The 19,679-nt window shown below is 48.6% G+C and overlaps 1 protein-coding gene across 4 annotated transcripts in view; it reads right to left on the reverse strand.

Moving 5' to 3' along the window:
• CTIF (cap binding complex dependent translation initiation factor) overlaps positions 1 to 19,679 on the reverse strand; it is a 125,973-nt gene that overhangs the window by 27,043 nt on the left and 79,251 nt on the right. For 2 of the 4 annotated variants that reach the window (XM_030467293.1, XM_030467291.1), the window contains one exon: positions 18,724 to 19,023. In XM_030467293.1, the coding sequence (XP_030323153.1) occupies positions 18,724 to 19,023 (300 nt within the window). Of the gene's footprint in view, positions 1 to 18,723; positions 19,054 to 19,679 lie in introns of all 4 variants that reach the window. The other 2 variants (XM_030467292.1, XM_030467290.1) reach the window with 1 other exon arrangement.

The following is a 19,679-nucleotide window of genomic DNA, read 5'->3' on the forward strand; positions in this document are numbered from 1 at the left end:
CAATAAATGAGGCACTTATTAACCAATCCGTGGTGACTAACTCCTCTCTCCACCCACTTCTCTAAAGCAATTGCCCAACTCTGTCTGCGACTCCAAAATCAACCAGCCAAATCCTATTGGGTTTTTTCAGACTCTTCTTGGGGTGTTAGTGGAGTTCATCCTTTCATTCTCCAGCCAGTCTCCCAGGGGAGTGGTGGAGGAGAGAGTGATTTGCCAGCTCAGGTTATCACCCCAGGGTTAGGGAATTACTCCTTGTGGAGTTTTCACTTGGATTTTATTTTAAAAAAAAATTAAAAAAAAAAAAAATTGAAGAGAAATGACCTCCTGACTACTGAGAAGTTAAAAAAAAATAAAAACGAGAGCATCTTGTGCCCCTTGTCTGCATCCATGGGGACCTCCAGCCTTAATGTCACCCCCCCAGACACCTCTGGGACAAAAATCACTCTTTGAACCTCAGAGCTCTTTCTTGATGTCCCAAGATCTTTCCATCCTTTGGCACTGAGCTGTCTCCTGCATCTCACGCAGCATCCCACCTGTCCCTCCCAGCCTGGATGTCCCCCTGTCCTGCCTGGGATGGTCCATGGGGAGCTGAGCCATGTTTTGGGATCCCTATGGAATACTGGGAAATTCCCAGCAGCTCTGAACAACAATATGGGCTCTGTGGTCCCAGGTGACTGGGAAAGAAGAAAAACCACTGCAGGAAAGTCTCCTCGTCCCCTGATTCCACACCCTGCTCCATAACCTGGCAAAGAGCAAATTAACTCAACATTTTCTTATTAAAAATGTATTTTCTGTTAAAAAAAAACAAAACAACAAACAAACCATCAAACCAACCAACCAAATTTCCATAAACCAAATGATACACATCATTTGGGATGGGATGGGATGGGATGGGATGGGATGGGAACTGGGCAGGGAGAGATGCCACCACCTTCCTTTTTATATCCCATGGCACCCAGTGGGTGATGCCACCTAGCAGAGGCATCACTGAATGCTCTGCACCCAACTTTCTTCAACTTCACAGCTGAAGAAAAAGACCCCTGGAAATGAAAAGAGATTGAGGTCCTCTCCCAACTTCACCAAGTCACCAAAAAAACCTTGTGCAGATTTTGATGAGGAAGGACAGGAGCAGGGGATGGAATGTGGGATGGATTCAGAGGTCAAACACGAAGGTTGTAACTCAGAATGTGATACCACAGAAGGAATGATTTTGCTCCATTTGCAACCTCAGGTTGGGCCAAATTTCATGAGAACCCATGAAGCAACCCCTTGGGAGCAAAAGGAGATGGTTTGCATGTGCTTTGCAAAAGCAGGGGTGACAAAGATCCCTTCAACAAATCAGGAAAAGCACTTTGCCAGGTGCAGGGATTACATTTTTGTGGACCATGGTTGCCTACAGGCAAGAGTTGGGCTCACCAGGACCTGAACCTTCATGGTGGTTGGACTTAAGCAGGGCTCCCCTTAAGCATCCTAAGATACCCATCTGCTTTGTCCCTGGAGGGAGGTGCCACACCAGTGCCATGGTGAGCAGGAGAAAGGTGGCAGAGGGAGCTTTGTCCTTAGATTTGTCCTTCAGACAGCAGGTTTAGTACTTGGCTGTGGTGTTAGTCAAAGGTTGGACTGGATGAGCTTGGAGGTCTCTTCCAACCTAAATATTCTGTGATTTTGCTTGACCATGGAATGGACAAGACAGTACAAACACCATCCATGCAGAGGTGTTCCAACCCATGCAGAGGTGTTCCAACCCATGCAGGGGTGTTCCAGCCCATGCAGAGGTGTTCCACAACTCTTGGGATGCTCGTGTTTGAGGAGACCTTTGCTGTCACTTAGGTAACTTGGTCAAGGCAGTCCTGGTTGTGATTTACCTGGCCACATGTCAGCCATGCTCCCAGGAGGACCTGAGGCCCATCACACTGGGCATGGAGATTGTGGAGAGCATCTCAACCACTTCTCCAAAGGGTTTGCAGCCTGGAGGAGGTAGACTAGGAGTGTGGGAGAGGTGAAGAGTTGCCCCAGCAGTGAAGAGCAGCTTAAGAGAGAACAAAACCCATGTCCTGTATCCCTGGGGCACATCTGATGGAGCTGTGCCCTAACCTCCAGCCCTCAACACCACCCATGGGAAGCTTTGAGGAGGCTGAAGAGCCTTGAAACCAGACAGCTGAGTTACTGCCCTGCCTGGTGAACTTTATTTGCTCTGGAAATGCCTCATGGAGTCCTATAATAATAATGTGTGGGTTGGCTTGCACCATGTTTAGGTGGTGATGTCAGGGCAGTGAGCAAATGATCTTTCATCAGTTTGGCTGTATTTTTAAATGGGAACTGCCTGACTAATTTGGGGGTGCCCTGGGCTGTAGATAAACTGGAGGTGCCTTTACTGGGTGAACTTCTTTCATCTTAAAAGAGAATGGTTTTATACCAGGTAGTGGGGATGTCTTCCCTTGGGGGAAGACTTTGTTGGGAAACCATGAGGCAAGCAGGGGGACATCTAAAGAGGTCTCACACAGGAGAAGCTAAGGACATAAACTTGAAGACAAAGCATGAGCATCAAATCGGGTCTCAACATGCATAGAATCACAGAATCAGCCAGGTTGGAAAGGACCTCTGAGATCATCAAGTCCAACTCTTGATCCACTAATGACAGAGATGGGCTTGACCCACACTCTGACTTTACTCCACTGGACTCTTTCTAAGCTTGGATGAAGCTCCTGCCAGCAATGGATATAGAAAATGCCTTTATTCTGGGGCTCTCCACTCTTGCACCCAAGTGAAATCCCACCCTTCATCTCAGTGCAGAAGCAGCTCATAGAATCAGAGGATCATGGAATGGTTTGGGTTGGAAGTAACCTTAAAGATCATCTGATTCCACCCCTCTGCCATGGTCAGGGACACCTCCCACCAGCCCAGGTTGCTCCAAGCTCCATCCAACCTGACCTGAGACACTGCCAGGGATGGGGTAGACATCTAATATCTTCCTGTTTGAAACCCTTCCCCCTCATCCCATTCCTCCATGTTCTCATCCCAAGTCCCTCCCCAGCTTTCCTGGAGCCCCTTCAGGCACTGGAAGGTGCTCTAAGCTCTCCCTGCAGCCTTCTCTTCTCCAGCCTCAACAACCCCAACTCTCTCAGCCTGGCTCCAGAGCTGCTCCAGCCCTCCCAGCATCTCCAGGGCCTCCTCTGGACTCACTCCAACAGCTCCATCTCCTTCTTGGTGTTGGGGACCCCAGAACTGGACCTGCAGGAAGACTCTCACTCATCCAATAATATACTTTCTTGGCCTAGAAAGACCTCTTCAAGACCAGGACCCAACAAGAAGATACAAATGGACTGACCACTCCACTGGAGAGGTGGAAAATCCACCCTCTATCATTTTAGTTCAAGCAAGATGAGAAGCAGGATTTTGCCATCAGATCTAAACCCTTGCTCCAACCCAGACAACTACAGCTGAAAATTCATCCCCTGGGAGTTCACCACACATTTATGATTTTTTTGTTATTTTAATTTTTACCAGACTAGTCCCAAATAACATTTCCCTAGACTTGGGCCCACAAAGCCATGGGTGACATGTCAGCAGCAAGTCAAGAGGGGAAAGGTTGAGTGTGGGATCAAAACGCGGTTTAATTTAAGCATCACCACCTTCCCATGGCCAAAAAAAAAAAAAAAGAGAAAAAAGAAAAAAAAGAGAGACATTTGGCCTTTGATGCTCTGTAAACCCAGAGCTCTTCCTCTGGATGTTTACAGGGTCATTTTCAAGGAGGCAGGAAATATGGGGTAAAAAATAATGCATAAAAAGAAATCCAGAAGGTGGGAGATATTAGCACGGGCGCGTGGTATAAAAAGCCAAGAGGGGATGCGTGGAATATTTGCTGTTACTGGAGATGCCCTACAAAGGGTTGGAGCTTTAAATGGCTCTTTAGAAAGGGCCTGAGGTAGATAAAATGGGCTGGAGGAGGGAGTTGCTGAGTAGGGGTTGGGACAGCATCTGTTCCTTGTCATTCTCCTGAAGGAAAGGGACAAATTTTGAATCCTGGGGTCAGTTCTGGGCCCCTGAGGACAAGAAGGAGATTGAGGGGTTGGAGTGTGTCCAGAGAAGGGAATGGAGATGGGGAAGGGTCTGGAGAGGCCAGAGAAGTCCAGATCCTGGAGCAAAGGAGGCTGAGGGGAGACCTCCTGGCTCTCTGCAACCCCCTGAGAGAGGTTGGAGCCAGGGGGGGTCGGGCTCTGCTCCCAAGGAAGAAGGGATGGGAGAAGAGGAATTGAGCTGGAGGTTTAGATTGGAGCTTGGGAAGAATTTCTCCCTGGCAAGGGTTGTCAGGGCCTGGCCCAGGCTGCCCAGGGCAGGGCTGGAGTCCCCATCATTCCTGGAGGGATTTCCAAGGCCTGGAGATGTGGTGCTGAGGGCCATGGGGCAGTGGTGGCCTTGGCAGTGCTGGGTTAAGGGTTGGACTGGGTGATCTCCAGGGTTCTTTTTCAACCAAAATCATTCTATAATTCTACAATTTTGTGACAACCCCCTCCCCAAATTCTTCTAGAAAGCTCTAATGACATTTTGCACTCTTAACTCCACTGCATTATTCCCTATGTATAATTTAAATAATATTTGTACTTAGGTCCTGGCTTGGAGGAGGCTCTGGAGTGTGGCTTTGCTTTCTGGGATGTGTAATCCAGTAAAATGAGGAGTTTCTCACACCGGTGTTCAGAAGCAGCTCAGGAGGTGCTGGAGAAACCTGTGGGACCACCAGGGAATGACTGAACATCTCTGGCCATGGATGCTTGGGGTCTCACCAAGTCCCTGGGAACATCTCACTCACTATGGACACCACTATGGAAGCTGTGCTAAACCACTGGAAATGGTGGGTCATGAGGTGGGACCCTCAGCTCTACCATAAACACTGTTTTACTCTCCAACCACCTGCAGCAACACTCTTTACCTCTCTGTCTGCACCTTTCTGACACTCACCAAGGGCCAAACCATACAGAGATCCCACCACGACATCCCTAATGACAGGAACAACACAAAGGAGGATGGAAAGGATGGAGGATGGAAAACCTGCTGAGACAACAGCTTCCATGCAGGATTGAGAAACAGGGGATTTATTCCCAGTCCTGCATGGGCTCCCATCACCTCTCTACCCTGGTTTCCCAGGGATTTACTCATCTTCCATGCTTTCGGGTGTGTGACTGAGACATGCAAATCACCCCAATTAGTATTACTCCAACAAAGGAGCTATTGACATTGAAAGCAGATAAAGCTTTTTAAATTCCAGGTGACACCCTTGCACCCAGGCTGGCAGAGGTCCTGGCTTCACCCAGCCATGAGACATTTCACTCCCACAGATTTTCATCACACCATTTCCTCCAGGCTGGAACTGCCCCAGACGAACGCGCGCCAGCATCTTCTTGGGCTGTTTTGGAAAAAAAGCAGCAAATCTGAGTGGTGGCCATCAGTGTAGCCCTGGTTTCATGATGGCCAAAGCTCTGTGAACATTTCTCAACACTGAGGTCTCCCAAATGCATCACATGGTGAAGGTCCAGGTCAGCAGGACCGTCCAGCACCCTATGGGCACCCTACCACCCATCAAGTGACCACCAGATGATAAAGACTTGTATGAAGTGCCACTGACCAGTGCCACAAGAACAACTCACCAAGGATCCTGAAGCCACTGGAAAGACACAAATAGTGCTTATTTCCCTCAAAAGGATTTGGGAAGGAAGGAGAAAAAAAGGTTGGAAAGCTCCTGGTTTTCCTAAAGAAGATTCTGAGCCAACTCCCAGGATTAGGTATCCCCATGAATTTTAAGCTCTTCAGGTTTGGGTAGCCAAGGCAGCTGATAATCAGAGGCAAGAGGAGCTGCGGGTACTTCTTGTGTCCCCAATGGACACAAGTGGGTGGGCACTTGAACCTCCTGCCCCCTGGTCTCACCATGACCTCAAAACCTGGCTCCACACCTGGGACCAGCACCAATTACCCACTCAATGTGGGTGTTCCATGGCTTCAGGTAGTGATGTCTCTGAGGTTCTCAGGGGCTGCAGAGGTGCAAGAGGTTAATTATTGGTTTATTATCAGGTGTCAAGAACCCAGGTAAGAACATAATGATGGACGTGCAAACAAGAAGAGCTGTGCTGTTAACCTAACACTGGCTCAGTGAAAGCTCTGAGATGACCAGGAAGGGAAGTAGCACAGTCCCCACACCAGAAAAAGCAAACACCATTTTGCCCTGGTGGAAAAATCTTCTTTACTGACCTTCATGAGCACAAGGAAAGCAGTGAGGATAAGAGGGAGCTTGGAAGAAATCCCTGGTCTCCTATTATCTTTCTTTCTCTCATGGAGATGAAAATATCAGAACTGAGATGTGGCCACATCCTGGGAAGACATCATGTCCCATGGGACAACACTACCATTGAACTGAAGCAAACCTCACTCCCACCAGAACATATTCACATCTCCTCTGAGTTGCTGAGGCTTAAACCACATTATTGCAGGACAAGTTCTCCAACTGATTTTCGAGTGGGATAAAGCACAGAGCAGAAACACTCTGGAAAAGTGAGCAGGATGCTCTGGGAGCTCTGGTTGCTTCACCAGCAGCTTGCTCCTCTGCAGGCTTGCAGAAGACCCTCTTCCAGGGACTGTGTTGGAAGATGGGATGGGGCAGCCACAACTTCTCTGGGAAACTTGGCACAGGGGCTCAAAACCCTCACAACAAAGAATTTCTTCCTAACATCTCATCTCTATCTCCCCTCTCCCTGTTTAAAGCCATTCCCCCTCATCCCATCCCTCCCTGCCCTTGTCCCCAGTCCCTCCCCAGCTTTCCTGGAGCCCCTTCAGGCACTGGAAGGTGCTCTAAGCTCTCCCTGCAGCCTTCTCTTCTCCAGCCTCAACAACCCCAACTCTCTCAGCCTGGCTCCAGAGCTCTCCCATCATTTTTGTATTCCTCCTCTGGACTCACTCCAGCAGGTCCATGTCTTTCCTGAAGTGAGGCCTTCAGAGCCCTGTTGTGGGCAGAGATGTTGGTCTTCTCCTTTAAAAGATAGCCAAAAAAACCAAAAAAACCACACAAAAAAAAGAAAGATGGGTGTGGGGTGAGTGGGAGAGCACAGGGGGTCCTGCAGGCAACCAGCCAGCATGGGATAGGGTTTTTCCTTCCTGGAGATTGAACCTCATGGGTAAGGAACTGGAAGAGTTAACAGTCTCCCAGCCAGAGATATTTGTGGCACCCAGAATTTGTGTAAAGTTTCATATCAGGACCCTTTTCTAAATTCTTTTGGTCATGGGAGAAAACATTGCAACTGTTTAGTCTGCAGGGAGGTTGTGGCTCTGTCCCAGCACTTGACTTTGTTGAGCAAACACACTGGAACGCAAAGGGGCTGACAAACCCCTTATCTCCTCTGTCTGCTTCTCACCACCATCCCATGGGTATCAGGTACTGGTACCAGTGCTGGAGCTCCCTGCTGGAATGGGTTTTTGGGACCCCCTGCAATGGGGAACAAGCAACCACCGAAAGGTGGGAGTTGGACGTGAAATATCAGCCTGCTAAAAAATGCTATTTACACAAAAGAGCTCAGAAAATCATTCTCAGGGGCTAATATTTATCCATCTTAGGAAGCCAGGGAGCTTCTGCTACAGCAAATGTGGCATTTGCCTGTATATTGATTTTTTTCTACAAGCTTTTCTGCTCAGCCCCTGACACACAGAGGTATCAAGCTCACCCTACACACTCTGCAACAGATCCAAGCTGCCCAAACAAGCTGCAAAAACTGAGATTACAGAAAAAAAGCTGCTGAAAACAACATTAACCTGCAAAAAAACCCTCGAGCCCTCCAAACTTTCTCTCTCTAAAGGGATGCTTGTGATTACTGGGGCATATTTTGCAGCACACTGCCTGTGAGCATCACCATGTAAGATTACCAGCATGGCTGGAATATTGAAGGGATGCAGGGAAACATGTTTTATTCTTATTAATGCTGAAAAAATGGAAAGGTTTTGGTTTTTTTCAGCCTGACATTGTTCCCTTTTTGCTGTCCCTGTCTTCAGTTTCTGTTTCTGCTTCTCCTGGGCTGGAGGAGATATCACTGGGTTTGGATTCCCAGCCCTGCCAGAGATGCTCCTCCTACTCCCTTTTAATAAAAAAAATAATAATATGCAGAGTAATAGTAATGAAAAAAAAAAAAAGAAGGAAAAAATGAGAAATTTATCACTGGGAGAGAAGGGGGAAGAGCATAGACAGGACTTCATGGGTGGCAGAAGGTGTCATGATGGGGTGGCACCACCCAGACACATTTTGTTTGCTCCTTTCCTCAAGCCTTAAGATATTTCCACCCATATCAGTCTTGTTTGCTGGCCAGGTGTGGGACAAGGACCTGAAATATTTCTCAGATCTCTCATTCCTCAATTGCTGTGTATCCTCCAGCTCTCCCAGGATGTGTTCCACCAAAGCCCCTCCATGCCATCCTTTTGTGTTTGGCTTTTTTAAGTAGAAGCAGCAGGAAAAGATGAAGCTGTGCAGAACTGCACCCAGTGGAGAGGCAAAGGGGATGTGGACTCCACTTCAGCACCAAATCCAGTTTTTTGTTTCAAAAAAACCCCATCCAGTGGTGTAAAAAACTTGAACCTAAGCTTGGCTGGAGGATGCTTCACATCAACCAACCCCCCTCAGCTGGGAGCTGAATTAGGTACAAATGCTTGCAGCTCACCTAGAAAGCCTTCAAAAAAACACAAAACTCCCCCCAAAAAAACCCCAACAAGAGATTTCCTGTTGGCCAGCAGAAGAGCAGCCCCTGTGTCCTATGTGCCCATGGCTGAGGGATGGGCAAAGCACCAACTATCCCATTTTTCCCCTTTCCCAGGAAAGAAAAAGAGGTGCTGCCCTCTCTGTTGTCCTTCTACCCGGCACCTAGCTCTTGGCTGATGCTTGTGCCTGCATCTGAAGCCCAAAATCCCCCCCCCCTGTGGGATGGCTGCAGCAGCCTGAGCTGGATTTAGGTTGGAGCAGATGGTCTGGCAGGAGGGTGCTGCATCCTGGCTGAGTCCTTGGGCTGGCAGGAATATCCTCCTGCATCCCAGGCTTGGATTTGAACCTTTCAGGAGAAAACAGAGAGTCAGAGGTGATGCCGGTCCAGCCTGGGATTGGGGGATCTCGAAGCTGAAGTTTTCTCCCCTGCCTCCAGTGGAGCTTCTTCAGGCATTTCCTCACCTCTCAGCCCATGGATAAATCGATTTTGTGGCTTTTTGCCTCTCTCACCAAAACCCCAGGGGTCCCTCAGCTTCCTCACCTACCAGCAATGGCTGGGAGCAGGTAGAAGCCCACCCCACAGACAGTCCAGTACCTGGGACTGACCCAGAGCTGCAGGCAGAGTACAGGCAGAGTACAGGCAGAGTACAGGCAGACTGTACAGTCTACAGTCTCCACCTAGAGCCCAGCAGAGCTTCTGCTCCGCATTTCCTCAAGCCCAGGCACGGGGTGCCCATGGGTCCCACCACCCAAAGCCCCCTGGTCTGAACTTGGCAGCAGCTCAGCCCGTGCTGCCCCTCACCTTGCTGAATCACAGAATCATAGAATGGGCTGGGTTGGAAGGGAGCTCAGAGCTCATCAAGTCCAACCCTTGATCCACTCCCCCCGTGGTTCCCAGCCCATGGCACTCAGTGCCACATCCAGGCTCTTTTGAAAGAGCTCCAGACACAGAGAATCCACTACTTCCCTGGGCAGCCCATTCCAAGGGCTGATCACCCTCTCCAGAAAGAAATTCTTTCTCATCTCCAACCTAAACCTCCCCTGGCACAACTTGAGACCCTTTGTGCCCTCTTGTCTTGCTGAGAGTTGCCTGGGAAAAGAGCCCAACCCCCCCTGGCTCCAACCTCCTTTCAGGGAGTTGCAGAGAGTGATGAGGTCTCCCCTGAGCCTCCTCTTCTCCAGCCTCAACACCCCCAGCTCCCTCAGCCCTTCCTTCCTCCCAGGGATTCTGCTGGATCCCTTCCCAGCCTCCTTGCTCTTCTCTGCACCTGCTCCAGCACCTCAAGCTCCTTCCTGAACTTCCTGAGCTGAGGGGCCCAGAACTGGACACAGGACTCAAGCTGTGGCCTCCCCAGGGCTGAGCACAGGGGCAGAATCCCTTCCCTGGACCTGCTGGCCACGCTCTTCCTCAGCCAGCCCAGGATGCCATTGGCCTTCTTGGCCACCTGGCCACACTGCTGCCTCCTCTTCAGCTTCCTGGCAAGCCAGACTCCCAGCTCCCTTGCTGCAACCACTCCCTGGCCAGCCTGGAGCTCCCCAGGGGCTTCTTGTGGCCAAAGTGCAGGAGCCGGCACCTGACCACCAACCCAAACCCAGAGGAACTTCTGCTGAGTCCCACCACCACTGGAAGATGCCCAGAGAGGGCTTAGAAGATGGGATACCAAATTCCAAGCTTTGAGCTGTGGTTGGTCCCTACAACAGCCTTGAGGAGCCTTGGTCCATCCAGGGAGAAAAGCAGCCATGAGAAACCACATGCAACCATTTATGGAATGAAGGATGGTTATTTTTTCATGGTACACCTAAGAATTCCAATATCAAATCTCACCAGCTCATTGAATTCAAGTCAAATATTTATTCTCCAGACCTAAAGGCTTTCTTTTTTTGCAGCTTCACCCTGCTTCCCATCAACATCTCGATGGCTTGATGCCCTGACACTCAAAGCTAACACCTTCTCAGTCCATAGCCAGGAGCCAGGTTGTGTTGGGTTGCCTCCAGCCTGGTGAGGATGGCTCTCCTGGCATCCCCTGTGATGCCCACTGTGACACTGGTGGCCCCATGGCCACCTAGAGCTGCAGCTGTGAGCCCTGGAACCCATCCTGAACTCAGGCTGAGGACTGATATGCAGTGCAACACCCCAAGATTATTGTTTTGGGGTTTGACTCAGCTATTCCCAGATGTCCCCATCCTTTTCCTTCCTATCAAAGGGAAATTGTTGCCTCTCTCTCTCTCTCTCTTTTTTTTTTTTTTTTTTTTTTTTTTTGTTTTGTTTTTGTTTTTGGTTGTTTTTTTTTGGCATTCCATTAAAAGACCAGATCTTGGGTTAAAACTCTTTTTTGTACTCTAGTTGGGCTCCATCCCCAGCAAGGTGGGACAGGAAGTAAAAGGAAGTGATTCTCCTCTCTGCTCCACTCTGGGGTGCTGGGTCCAGTTCTGGGGTCCCCAACACCCAGAAGGAGATGGAGCTGTTGGAGTGAGTCCAGAGGAGGCCCTGGAGATGCTGGGAGGGATGGAGCAGCTCTGGAGCCAGGCTGAGAGAGTTGGGGTTGTTGAGGCTGGAGAAGAGAAGGCGGCAGGGAGACCTTAGAGCACCTTCCAGTGCCTGAAGGGGCTCCAGGAAAGCTGGGGAGGGACTTGGGACAAGGGCAGGGAGGGATGGGATGAGGGGGAATGGTTTCAAGCTGAAAGAGGGGAGATTGGGGTGAGATATTAGGAGGAAATTCTTTGGTGTGAGGCTCAAAAGGATTCATAAATCCACCTTTACCCAAGGGTTCAAATCAAGCTCATATCCCAGCCTGGAGAAGAGGAGGCTCCCAGGGGAGCTCAGAGCAACCTTCCAATATCTGAAGGGGCTCCAAGAAAGCTGGGGGAGGGCTTTGGACATGGGGGGGTAGGGAGAGGAGAAGGGAAATGGGTTAAAACTTGGAGAGAAAGGGGATATTGAGGTTGGAGATGAGGAGGAAACTGTTGAATGTGAGGGTGCTGAGCCCCTGTGCCAGGTTTCCCAGAGAAGCTGTGGCTGCCCCATCCCTGGCAGTGTCTCAGGTCAGGTTGGATGGGGCTTGGAGCAACCTGGGCTGGTGGGAGGTGTCCCTGCCCATGGAAAGGGGTTGGGAATGGAGGAGCTTTAAGGTTCCTTCCAACCCAAACCAGTCTGGGATTTTACAATCCTATTAAGCCCCCCTCATTTCACCATCAGCCTCCAAGGAGGTGAAGCCCAGCTCTCCCTTTCCATATTCACACATCATGGAAAGGCTGGGAAGCATCTAGACAGCTCCTACAACCCTCTCTCACTGTACTTGGGAAAAAACAGGAAATTCAAAGCAGGAGCTTGCTATTAAATCCAGGGTTCTCCAAGAACTCCCAGATCTACCTGGGACCTGTCTGCCAGAGGTTCCCAGCACCCAGGCGGTGAAGCCAAGGATGGACTGAGGGGTTAGTGTGAGAGCCAACAATAACTGGTGCCCACCTCTGCTCTTCAACCTGCTGAAGTGGGCAGGGTGCCAGCCCCCTCCCCTGGCTCCCTCTCTTGCCCACTGCTGACCCTTGCATGGGTGATGTTGGGCCCTGAGGTGATATGGGCCCTGAAAATGATAGTCATAAATATGAAAATGCTCATAAAAAGGATAAAAAGAAAGAAGTATTAAACCAGGAAGTAGTAATAATAATAATAATAATAATAATAATAATAATAATAATAATAATAATAATAATATAATCACATAAATAAAATCCTTCTCACCCTGCTACAGCATGAGAAAGCAGCTGAAGAGACAAAATGTGAGGGGGCAAATGAAGGGGAACTTATCTCCTCCCTGCTCCTCCCTTTCTCCATGCTGGAGAGCAGGAGGATGCAGGGATGCTCCTCACAGCCACTCAGGGGGCTGTGCTCCCCATCCCCCCCCCAACCCTCTCTGTATACTACACATTTATGTCTGTGCATGGTTTCAGGATTGCCTTTGAATTCCCAGAATTCAATATTCCCAGAAAGGAAAATCCACCTGCAGAGCTGCACTTCACAGGCAGCTTTTGCCATGGTGGTTTATAAAACCTGGACAGGGCTGCCAACAGCAATGCAGGAACGTAAGGAAAAAGGTTTTCTAGTTCTGTCAGTTTCTGCAAAAACCCTAAATGAAGATGTTTGCACACAGGAAGCATCAGGTTTAACCAGGCCAAGTGTTGGGTCCTGCACTTGGGTGACCCCAACCCCAGGCAATGCTCCAGGCTTGGGGCTGGAAAGTGCCCAGAGGGAAAGGAGCTGGGGGTGACAGTGGCTGAAGAGGAGCCAGGGGGTGCCCAGGTGGCCAAGAAGGCCACCAGCATCCTGGCTTGTGCCAGCACTGTTGTGGCTCTCTGCAAGTGCCTGAGAGGAGGTTGGAGTGAGGTGGGATTGGTGATAGCACAAGGGGAACCAGCTTCAGGCTTCTCCAGTGAGGGTTCTGGTTGGATATTAGGAAAAAAATTGTTTACAGAAAGAGTGGTCAGGCATTAATTGGAACAGGGATGCCCAAGGAGTCACCATCCCTGGAGGTCTTCAAAAAAATATGTGTGACACTTGAAGACACGGGTCAGTTGGCTGGTGTTGGGTTGCTGGGTGGACTTGATCTTAGAGGCCCTTTCCAAGCTTAATGATTCTATGATACACCCTATAGCACACCCTATAGCATACCCCATTGCACACCCTATGGTGTACCCCATGGTATACAGTGTACCCTAGTGCCTACTGTGTTGCATGCTCCAGTCCATACCCTATGGATTAGAGTATCCATAGAGAATCCACGTCCTAATGCATACCCTATGGCATACCCTAAAGATGTCCCAAACTGCATACCCTAATGCATACCCTGTTACATACTCTATTTCATACCCTACTGCATACTTTATAGTATCCCCTAATGTATATACCCCGTGGCACACCCTATGGCATACCCTAGTGCCTACTGTGCTGCACACTCTAACCCAGACCCTATAACATTTTCCTACTGCATATCCTATGATATATCCCTTATTGCATGCCTTAGTGCACACCCTATTGCATGCTAAATTGCACACCCTGTTGCATTGCCTGTTACACACCCTTTTGCACAGCAACTGCATTCCCTATTGCACACCCTATAGAACATCCTATTATATTCCCTATTGCATTCCCTATTGCACACCCTGATGCACATCCCATTGCATTCCCTGTTGTACATCCTATGGAACATCCTACTGCATTCCCTGTTGCACACCCTATTGCACAACCTGTTGCATGTCCTATTGCATTCCCTGTTGCACACCATATGGAATATCCTACTGCATTCCCTGTTGTACATCCTATGGCATTCCCTTTTGCACACCCTATGGAACATCCTATTGCATTCCCTATTGCACACCCTGTTGCACACCCTATGGAGCACTTCTCAGTTGCACACCCTCTTGCACACCCTATCACATACCTATGCAGCGTTTCTTCATCATCTTAGTTTCATCTCCTGATACCCCAGGAAAGGATTTTGTGCAGTGCTTTGCTCTGGTGGTAGAAATCTCAATTGAATCCCTGTGAGCATTTTCTGGGGTTTTGGTGGACTCAGCTGGGCTTGGGGTGGTTGGTGTGACCACTTCCAGAGGGGCTTCATCAAAAACCTGGACAAAAAATTGGCTCAAGTGGAGGATGGAAGAGGAAAATGCAGGGTGAGTCCCTCCTTGGGATGCAGATGTTGTGGCATTAGGTCCTGGAGAACTGAGAAGGTCTGGGTCTTCAGTGAGGAATGGTTTGGGGTTTGACAGAGGTGGAGCTGGGAGAACCTGAGCATGGTTGGAGAGCATCTGACCTGTAGGACATGTCCAGCACAGACTGCAAACCCCATCACTCCTCTTTCTGTGCCTGCTTCTAATTTCATTTCATTGCAGATGGTTCTGTTGGTGCACAGAAAGCACAGTGGTGCTGCTTGTCTTGGAAAAGGCATTGCCTGGGAGACACCAGACAGGCTTCACTTAAAGACAGGGAGGGAAAAAGGTCTGAAGGTCCCTGGGGCAGACCCCAAGGCTACAAATATGGGTGTCTCAAGTGCCTTTGGAATCCCTCCAGGAATGATGGGGACTCCAGCCCTGCCCTGGGCAGCCTGGGCCAGGCCCTGACAACCCTTGCCAGGGAGAAATTCTTCCCAAGCTCCAATCTAAACCTCCAGCTCAATTCCTCTTCTCCCATCCCTTCTTCCTTGGGAGCAGAGCCCGACCCCCCCTGGCTCCAACCTCCTCTCAGGGGCTTGCAGAGAGCCACAAGGTCTCCTCTCAGCCTCCTTTGCTCCAGGATCAACACCCCCAGCTCCCTCAGCTGCTCCTGGGCAGACTTCTGCTCCAGACCCTTCCCCAGCTCCATTCCTTTCTCTGGACACACTCCAACCCCTCAATCTCCTTCTTGTCCTCAGGGGCCCAGAACTGACCCCAGGATTCCAGGTGCAGCCTCACAGGGGGACAATCCCTGCACTGCTCCTGCTGCCCACGCAATTTATGATGTGATGGGGATGCAGGAGGATAGGATGCAATAGGATGTGCCAGAGGATATGCCACAGGGTGTGCATGAGGGTGTCCCATGGGGTAGCCAGCAGGGAATGGAACAGGATATGGAACAGCAGTAACCCTTCTCCATGGGCACTAAGGCATTTCCAAGCACTTGGCCATGCTCTGTCCCTGGCCTTGGGCTCTGCTGCCTTGGGGTGAGATGTGCATTTCGTGGTGGGTTTGGTTTGGAGGTTTTTTTTTAATTATTATTATTAAAAGAAGGTATCAGCCTTCTGTTTGATGTGCTGTTGGCCGTGGTTGCTAAGGGGAGCAGTGTACAATTACAGCCTCAGTGATGTCCACTCTAATAATACCCTTGGCTCTGCATAGCTCAGATGCAGACACTGCTCCTCTATAAAGAGCATGGCCATTTCAACAGAGGAATACTCCAACTTATGTTACATGTGAAGGGTTTGGGGCACGTTGCTTAACATCCCCCCCACACATACAACTGAAAAAAACCCAAAACAAACAAAAAAGAAAAAAAAAAAAAGCACTGCAGCCTGAGCATGCCAACTACAACAAGGAAAAACCTCTCTTGCTCGTAACTTCCTAATTCATTCATTTCTAGAGGGGTGAAGAAACCATCTATGTGTCCATCAAGATGTTCCTGAATGTCTCCATCCATCCAAGATCCCTGGGACCAACTCAGTCAAGGTCCATCCCAAGGACTTGTGCAGCCCCCAGATCTCTTCCTGTATCAAAGACCAAGCCAAACTCAAGGAGCAGAAAATCAAACCCAAATGCTGAGCCCCAAAATGGCAGCATCTCCTCCAGCCCCACCAGCTGTCCACCCCATTACTCCCTCACCCATGTCTCCCACCCCAAAGCTTCACAGCAGCCAAATTCAAGACTCAGCCAAGATTTGAGACCAAAACCACACAGTGAAGGATATATTCAGAGTTTTCCCAATAGATGCCATTAAGAAATGGTGCAAGGCCCATAGGGGGGAGGCTGCAATGTGACAACGTTCCTGTGCTGGCATCTCTTTTGGGATCAAACCAAGCCCCTTGAGATAAGCTGTGAGCATGTGAAGCTCCCCAGCAAAATCACCTTGTCAACAGCTATAACCACAAGAGGAGCCAGGTTAAAAAGACAATTTATTCAGTTTACTGCCTGTTTGGTGGGAGAAAACACTTTTGCTGTCTGCTTGGAGGTCTGGTGGGATATAGGGATGCTGTCTGTGGGTACCGGGATGCTGGTCGGGTGGCTCAACGGGTTAATTTATGAGATCCTCTGGTGGGGCTGAGCTGTTGCCATCACAGTGCTGAGAGAAAGGGACAAACAAGGCTCTACAAAACAAGAAGCATCTGCTGGGAGCAGATGGGGGGGTGAGGGATCTGGCCCCAGGCGCCAGCAGCACGGGAAGGGGATCACGTTGATCCCGATTTATCACACCCCAGCAGAGTAATTCCCCAGCTTGCCAGTGCCCAGTAAGCTGAGCTCCTTACATCCAGGGATCAGATTAGTCTGAAAGGTGCTAGAGAGACATAAATCCAGCTCTGGAGCAAGCATTTTATTCAGGTTGGTTGCTGGTGTGGCTTTTTTTGTTTGTTTGTTTTGGGGTTTTTAAAATTATTTTTGTTTTTTAGAATTTATCTAGAAGTGGCTGATGGAAAATATCTGATGGTGAAGGGGCCAGGACTGGACCTGGGAAATATTATATCATCAACCATATAACAATATATCCAACTGTTATATTAATCTACCAATATGACCTCCATAGTACCCCACAATATCCATATATTAAGCCTATACGACATCCACATTACCCCATAATATCTTCACATTATCCAATATAACCCACTGATATTGATAATAGATCATATATCAATACTATGAACCCATTTATCTCACATCAAAGAAGCTGTGATGATTCCCCTGCACTTCATCCCCAGCTCTGCCTCCAACCAGGGCTATCAGGCCTGAAAACATCATAAAAATTCCCTGTTTAGGGCTTGACCAAAATCTTTCATCATTCATGAGAATGCAGCCAATTATGTGGGTTGGGAAAAAACCTCCTGTGCTTGGAAGAAGTCAAAATCTTTTACTATCAAAAAGGAAATGGTGAATTATTTAATTCCACATAGCACTCTGCTTTTGACCTGTAATGATCTGTCACCTCTTGCCCCATCAACACAGTTTTGAGAGATGGGGCTGAGCAAATCCCTCTTGCACATTTTCATATGCTCTTACACATGAACTCAGACCCAAAGCACACCCTGCTCAGCCTTTGCATTTCATTTCTTCCCAGCTTTCCACAATGGACATCTGAACTACATGTTCCTGGAAAGCACTTTGGGACTCTCTGGAGACAGCATATGTATTATTTATCCTACATTCATGCTATGAAGAGATGAATATGAAGCCAGTTATTATTGTACATGATGCTGCAAGTATAAATCAGTCTACTGGATATGTTGGTAGGGGTAGAAATGCTGGGGCAAGAGAAGAAAGCAACTTGTGAGAGTCCTCCATAAGCCAGGACAGCCCTGATCCTTTATTTTTGGATGACCTTCACTCCTGGACTTGATTGTGGATTTCTTACCATCAATTAGCCAAGTAGGAGAAGACACAAGTGACCTGTCATGGGAGGAGTAGGATGTTTAGATGGGTTAAAGCCCTTTCCAGCCCTTTACTCCTAAATCTGGGCCTGATGTTGGCTGCAATTTATCTCCTCCTGCTTTATAATACCATGCTCTGGAAAGAAATCAATCAGAAACAAATCCCCACCTGCTACACGGGACGCAGATCCTTGCACCCGGGGGTTACACTGAACACTGATTTTTCATTATTATTCAAAATGCCAAAATTAATATATCAATATGACCTCCATAGTACCCCACAATCTCCAGAGGGGCATAAAGATGAAGGCCCATGAGATACCTTCTCCAAAGCCTCACTTCGATGGTGACACCACAGTAAAACACACTCCCCCCAGCAGACCACAGGCAGCTGAGGACAACCTCGTTTCCCCATCACCAGGGACCAAGTATCAGAATTGCTGCTTTTTTCTCCTCCCTAACCTTGCTGCTGCTGATGGGTTTGGAGCAGAACCATCATACCAATAAACAAATCACTCAGAATAATTAGTAGAGACACAAATTATTTAAGTCTGGGTTGCAATCAGAAACCAGGACTTCACCTGAGCGACAGAACCACAAAATGGTTTGGATTGGAAGGGATCCTAAAGATCCTCTAACTCCAGTCCCCCCTTCCACTAGACCAGCTTGGTGATGCAACCAACACCCTACTCAGGACTTGGCATCTCTGAACTTCAGCCAAAAAGAGAGGCAAAGATCCTCCCCACTGTAAGAGCCTCCAAGTTCACTTCTCTTCATGCCGTGATGCTGCCACCCCTGACCGGGAGCTTCCCAGAGCAACACCCTCAGTTCCCAACTGGGCCTTGGCATGAGATACCATATTTCCAAAAACACCTCATAATTTTATCCCGTTACCTGCAACATGTTGAGGAGCAGACTCCGGAATTTGGTGCCTTCCACCATGAAAAGGGCCATTTTGTCACAGAGCTTGGCTGCCGTGGAAGCAAAACTGCGGTCCGTCACTGCTTTCTGGTAGATGGTTTTGACTATCTCCCCCAGCATCTCCTCAGAGTTGGTGGAGTTCTGGGCTTCCTCCATGAAGGTAGTGAGTTTGGAGTCAACATCACTGCTGTTGTTCCTCATGCTGTTGAGGATTTCAATTAATTTGTCCATTTTGTTCTTTTCAGGATTGGTGGTTTCCACCGTGACTTCGTCCTGGTCCGTGAAAAGGGAAAGACAAGGCATCTGTTACACAAGGAAAAAACAGATATATCAGATCTTGTCCTTCCACAGACAGGAAAGGGAAAAGGGGATTGGAGAGACATACAAACAGAGAAAAAGCAAAGCATATTATAGAAGCAATTTTTTTCATCTCAACATTAAAAAACACAAGTGAACAAATCCTGCCCCGGAAAAGTTTGGTTTTGTTTTTTTTTCCTTCCTAATTTCCCACAATTTCTTCCCTAATTTCCTCAATCCCAGAGTTTTCTCCCCTTGGCTCAGGGAGAAGATGTGCTCAAGGGTCCTGAGCCAGGGTGCTAAGATCTGAGCAGGGTTTAGTTGGCTGGTGGTATTGGGTTGATGGTTGGACTTGATGACCTCAGAGATCTTTTCCAGCCTTCATGATTTCTGGTTTTGATTCTGACATTTGACTGCCTTGGGCATCTTGGACAGGTCTCTGGGGTTGTCTTCAACGTGGTGATAATGGACAATTTTTTTCCCAAATGCTCAGATAAGAAATCTACAAACCCATATATTTTAAATAAGTATTTAATGAGTTAAAAGAAGAGCAAAGATTTTTTTGTAGAAAAAGTTTTAATTTGTCCACCATCTGACTGTTAAAATTCTCACTTCCCATCATTACCAGGTAA

This window comes from Calypte anna, chromosome Z (assembly GCF_003957555.1).
Source record: "Calypte anna isolate BGI_N300 chromosome Z, bCalAnn1_v1.p, whole genome shotgun sequence".
Lineage (NCBI taxonomy): Eukaryota > Metazoa > Chordata > Aves > Apodiformes > Trochilidae > Calypte > Calypte anna.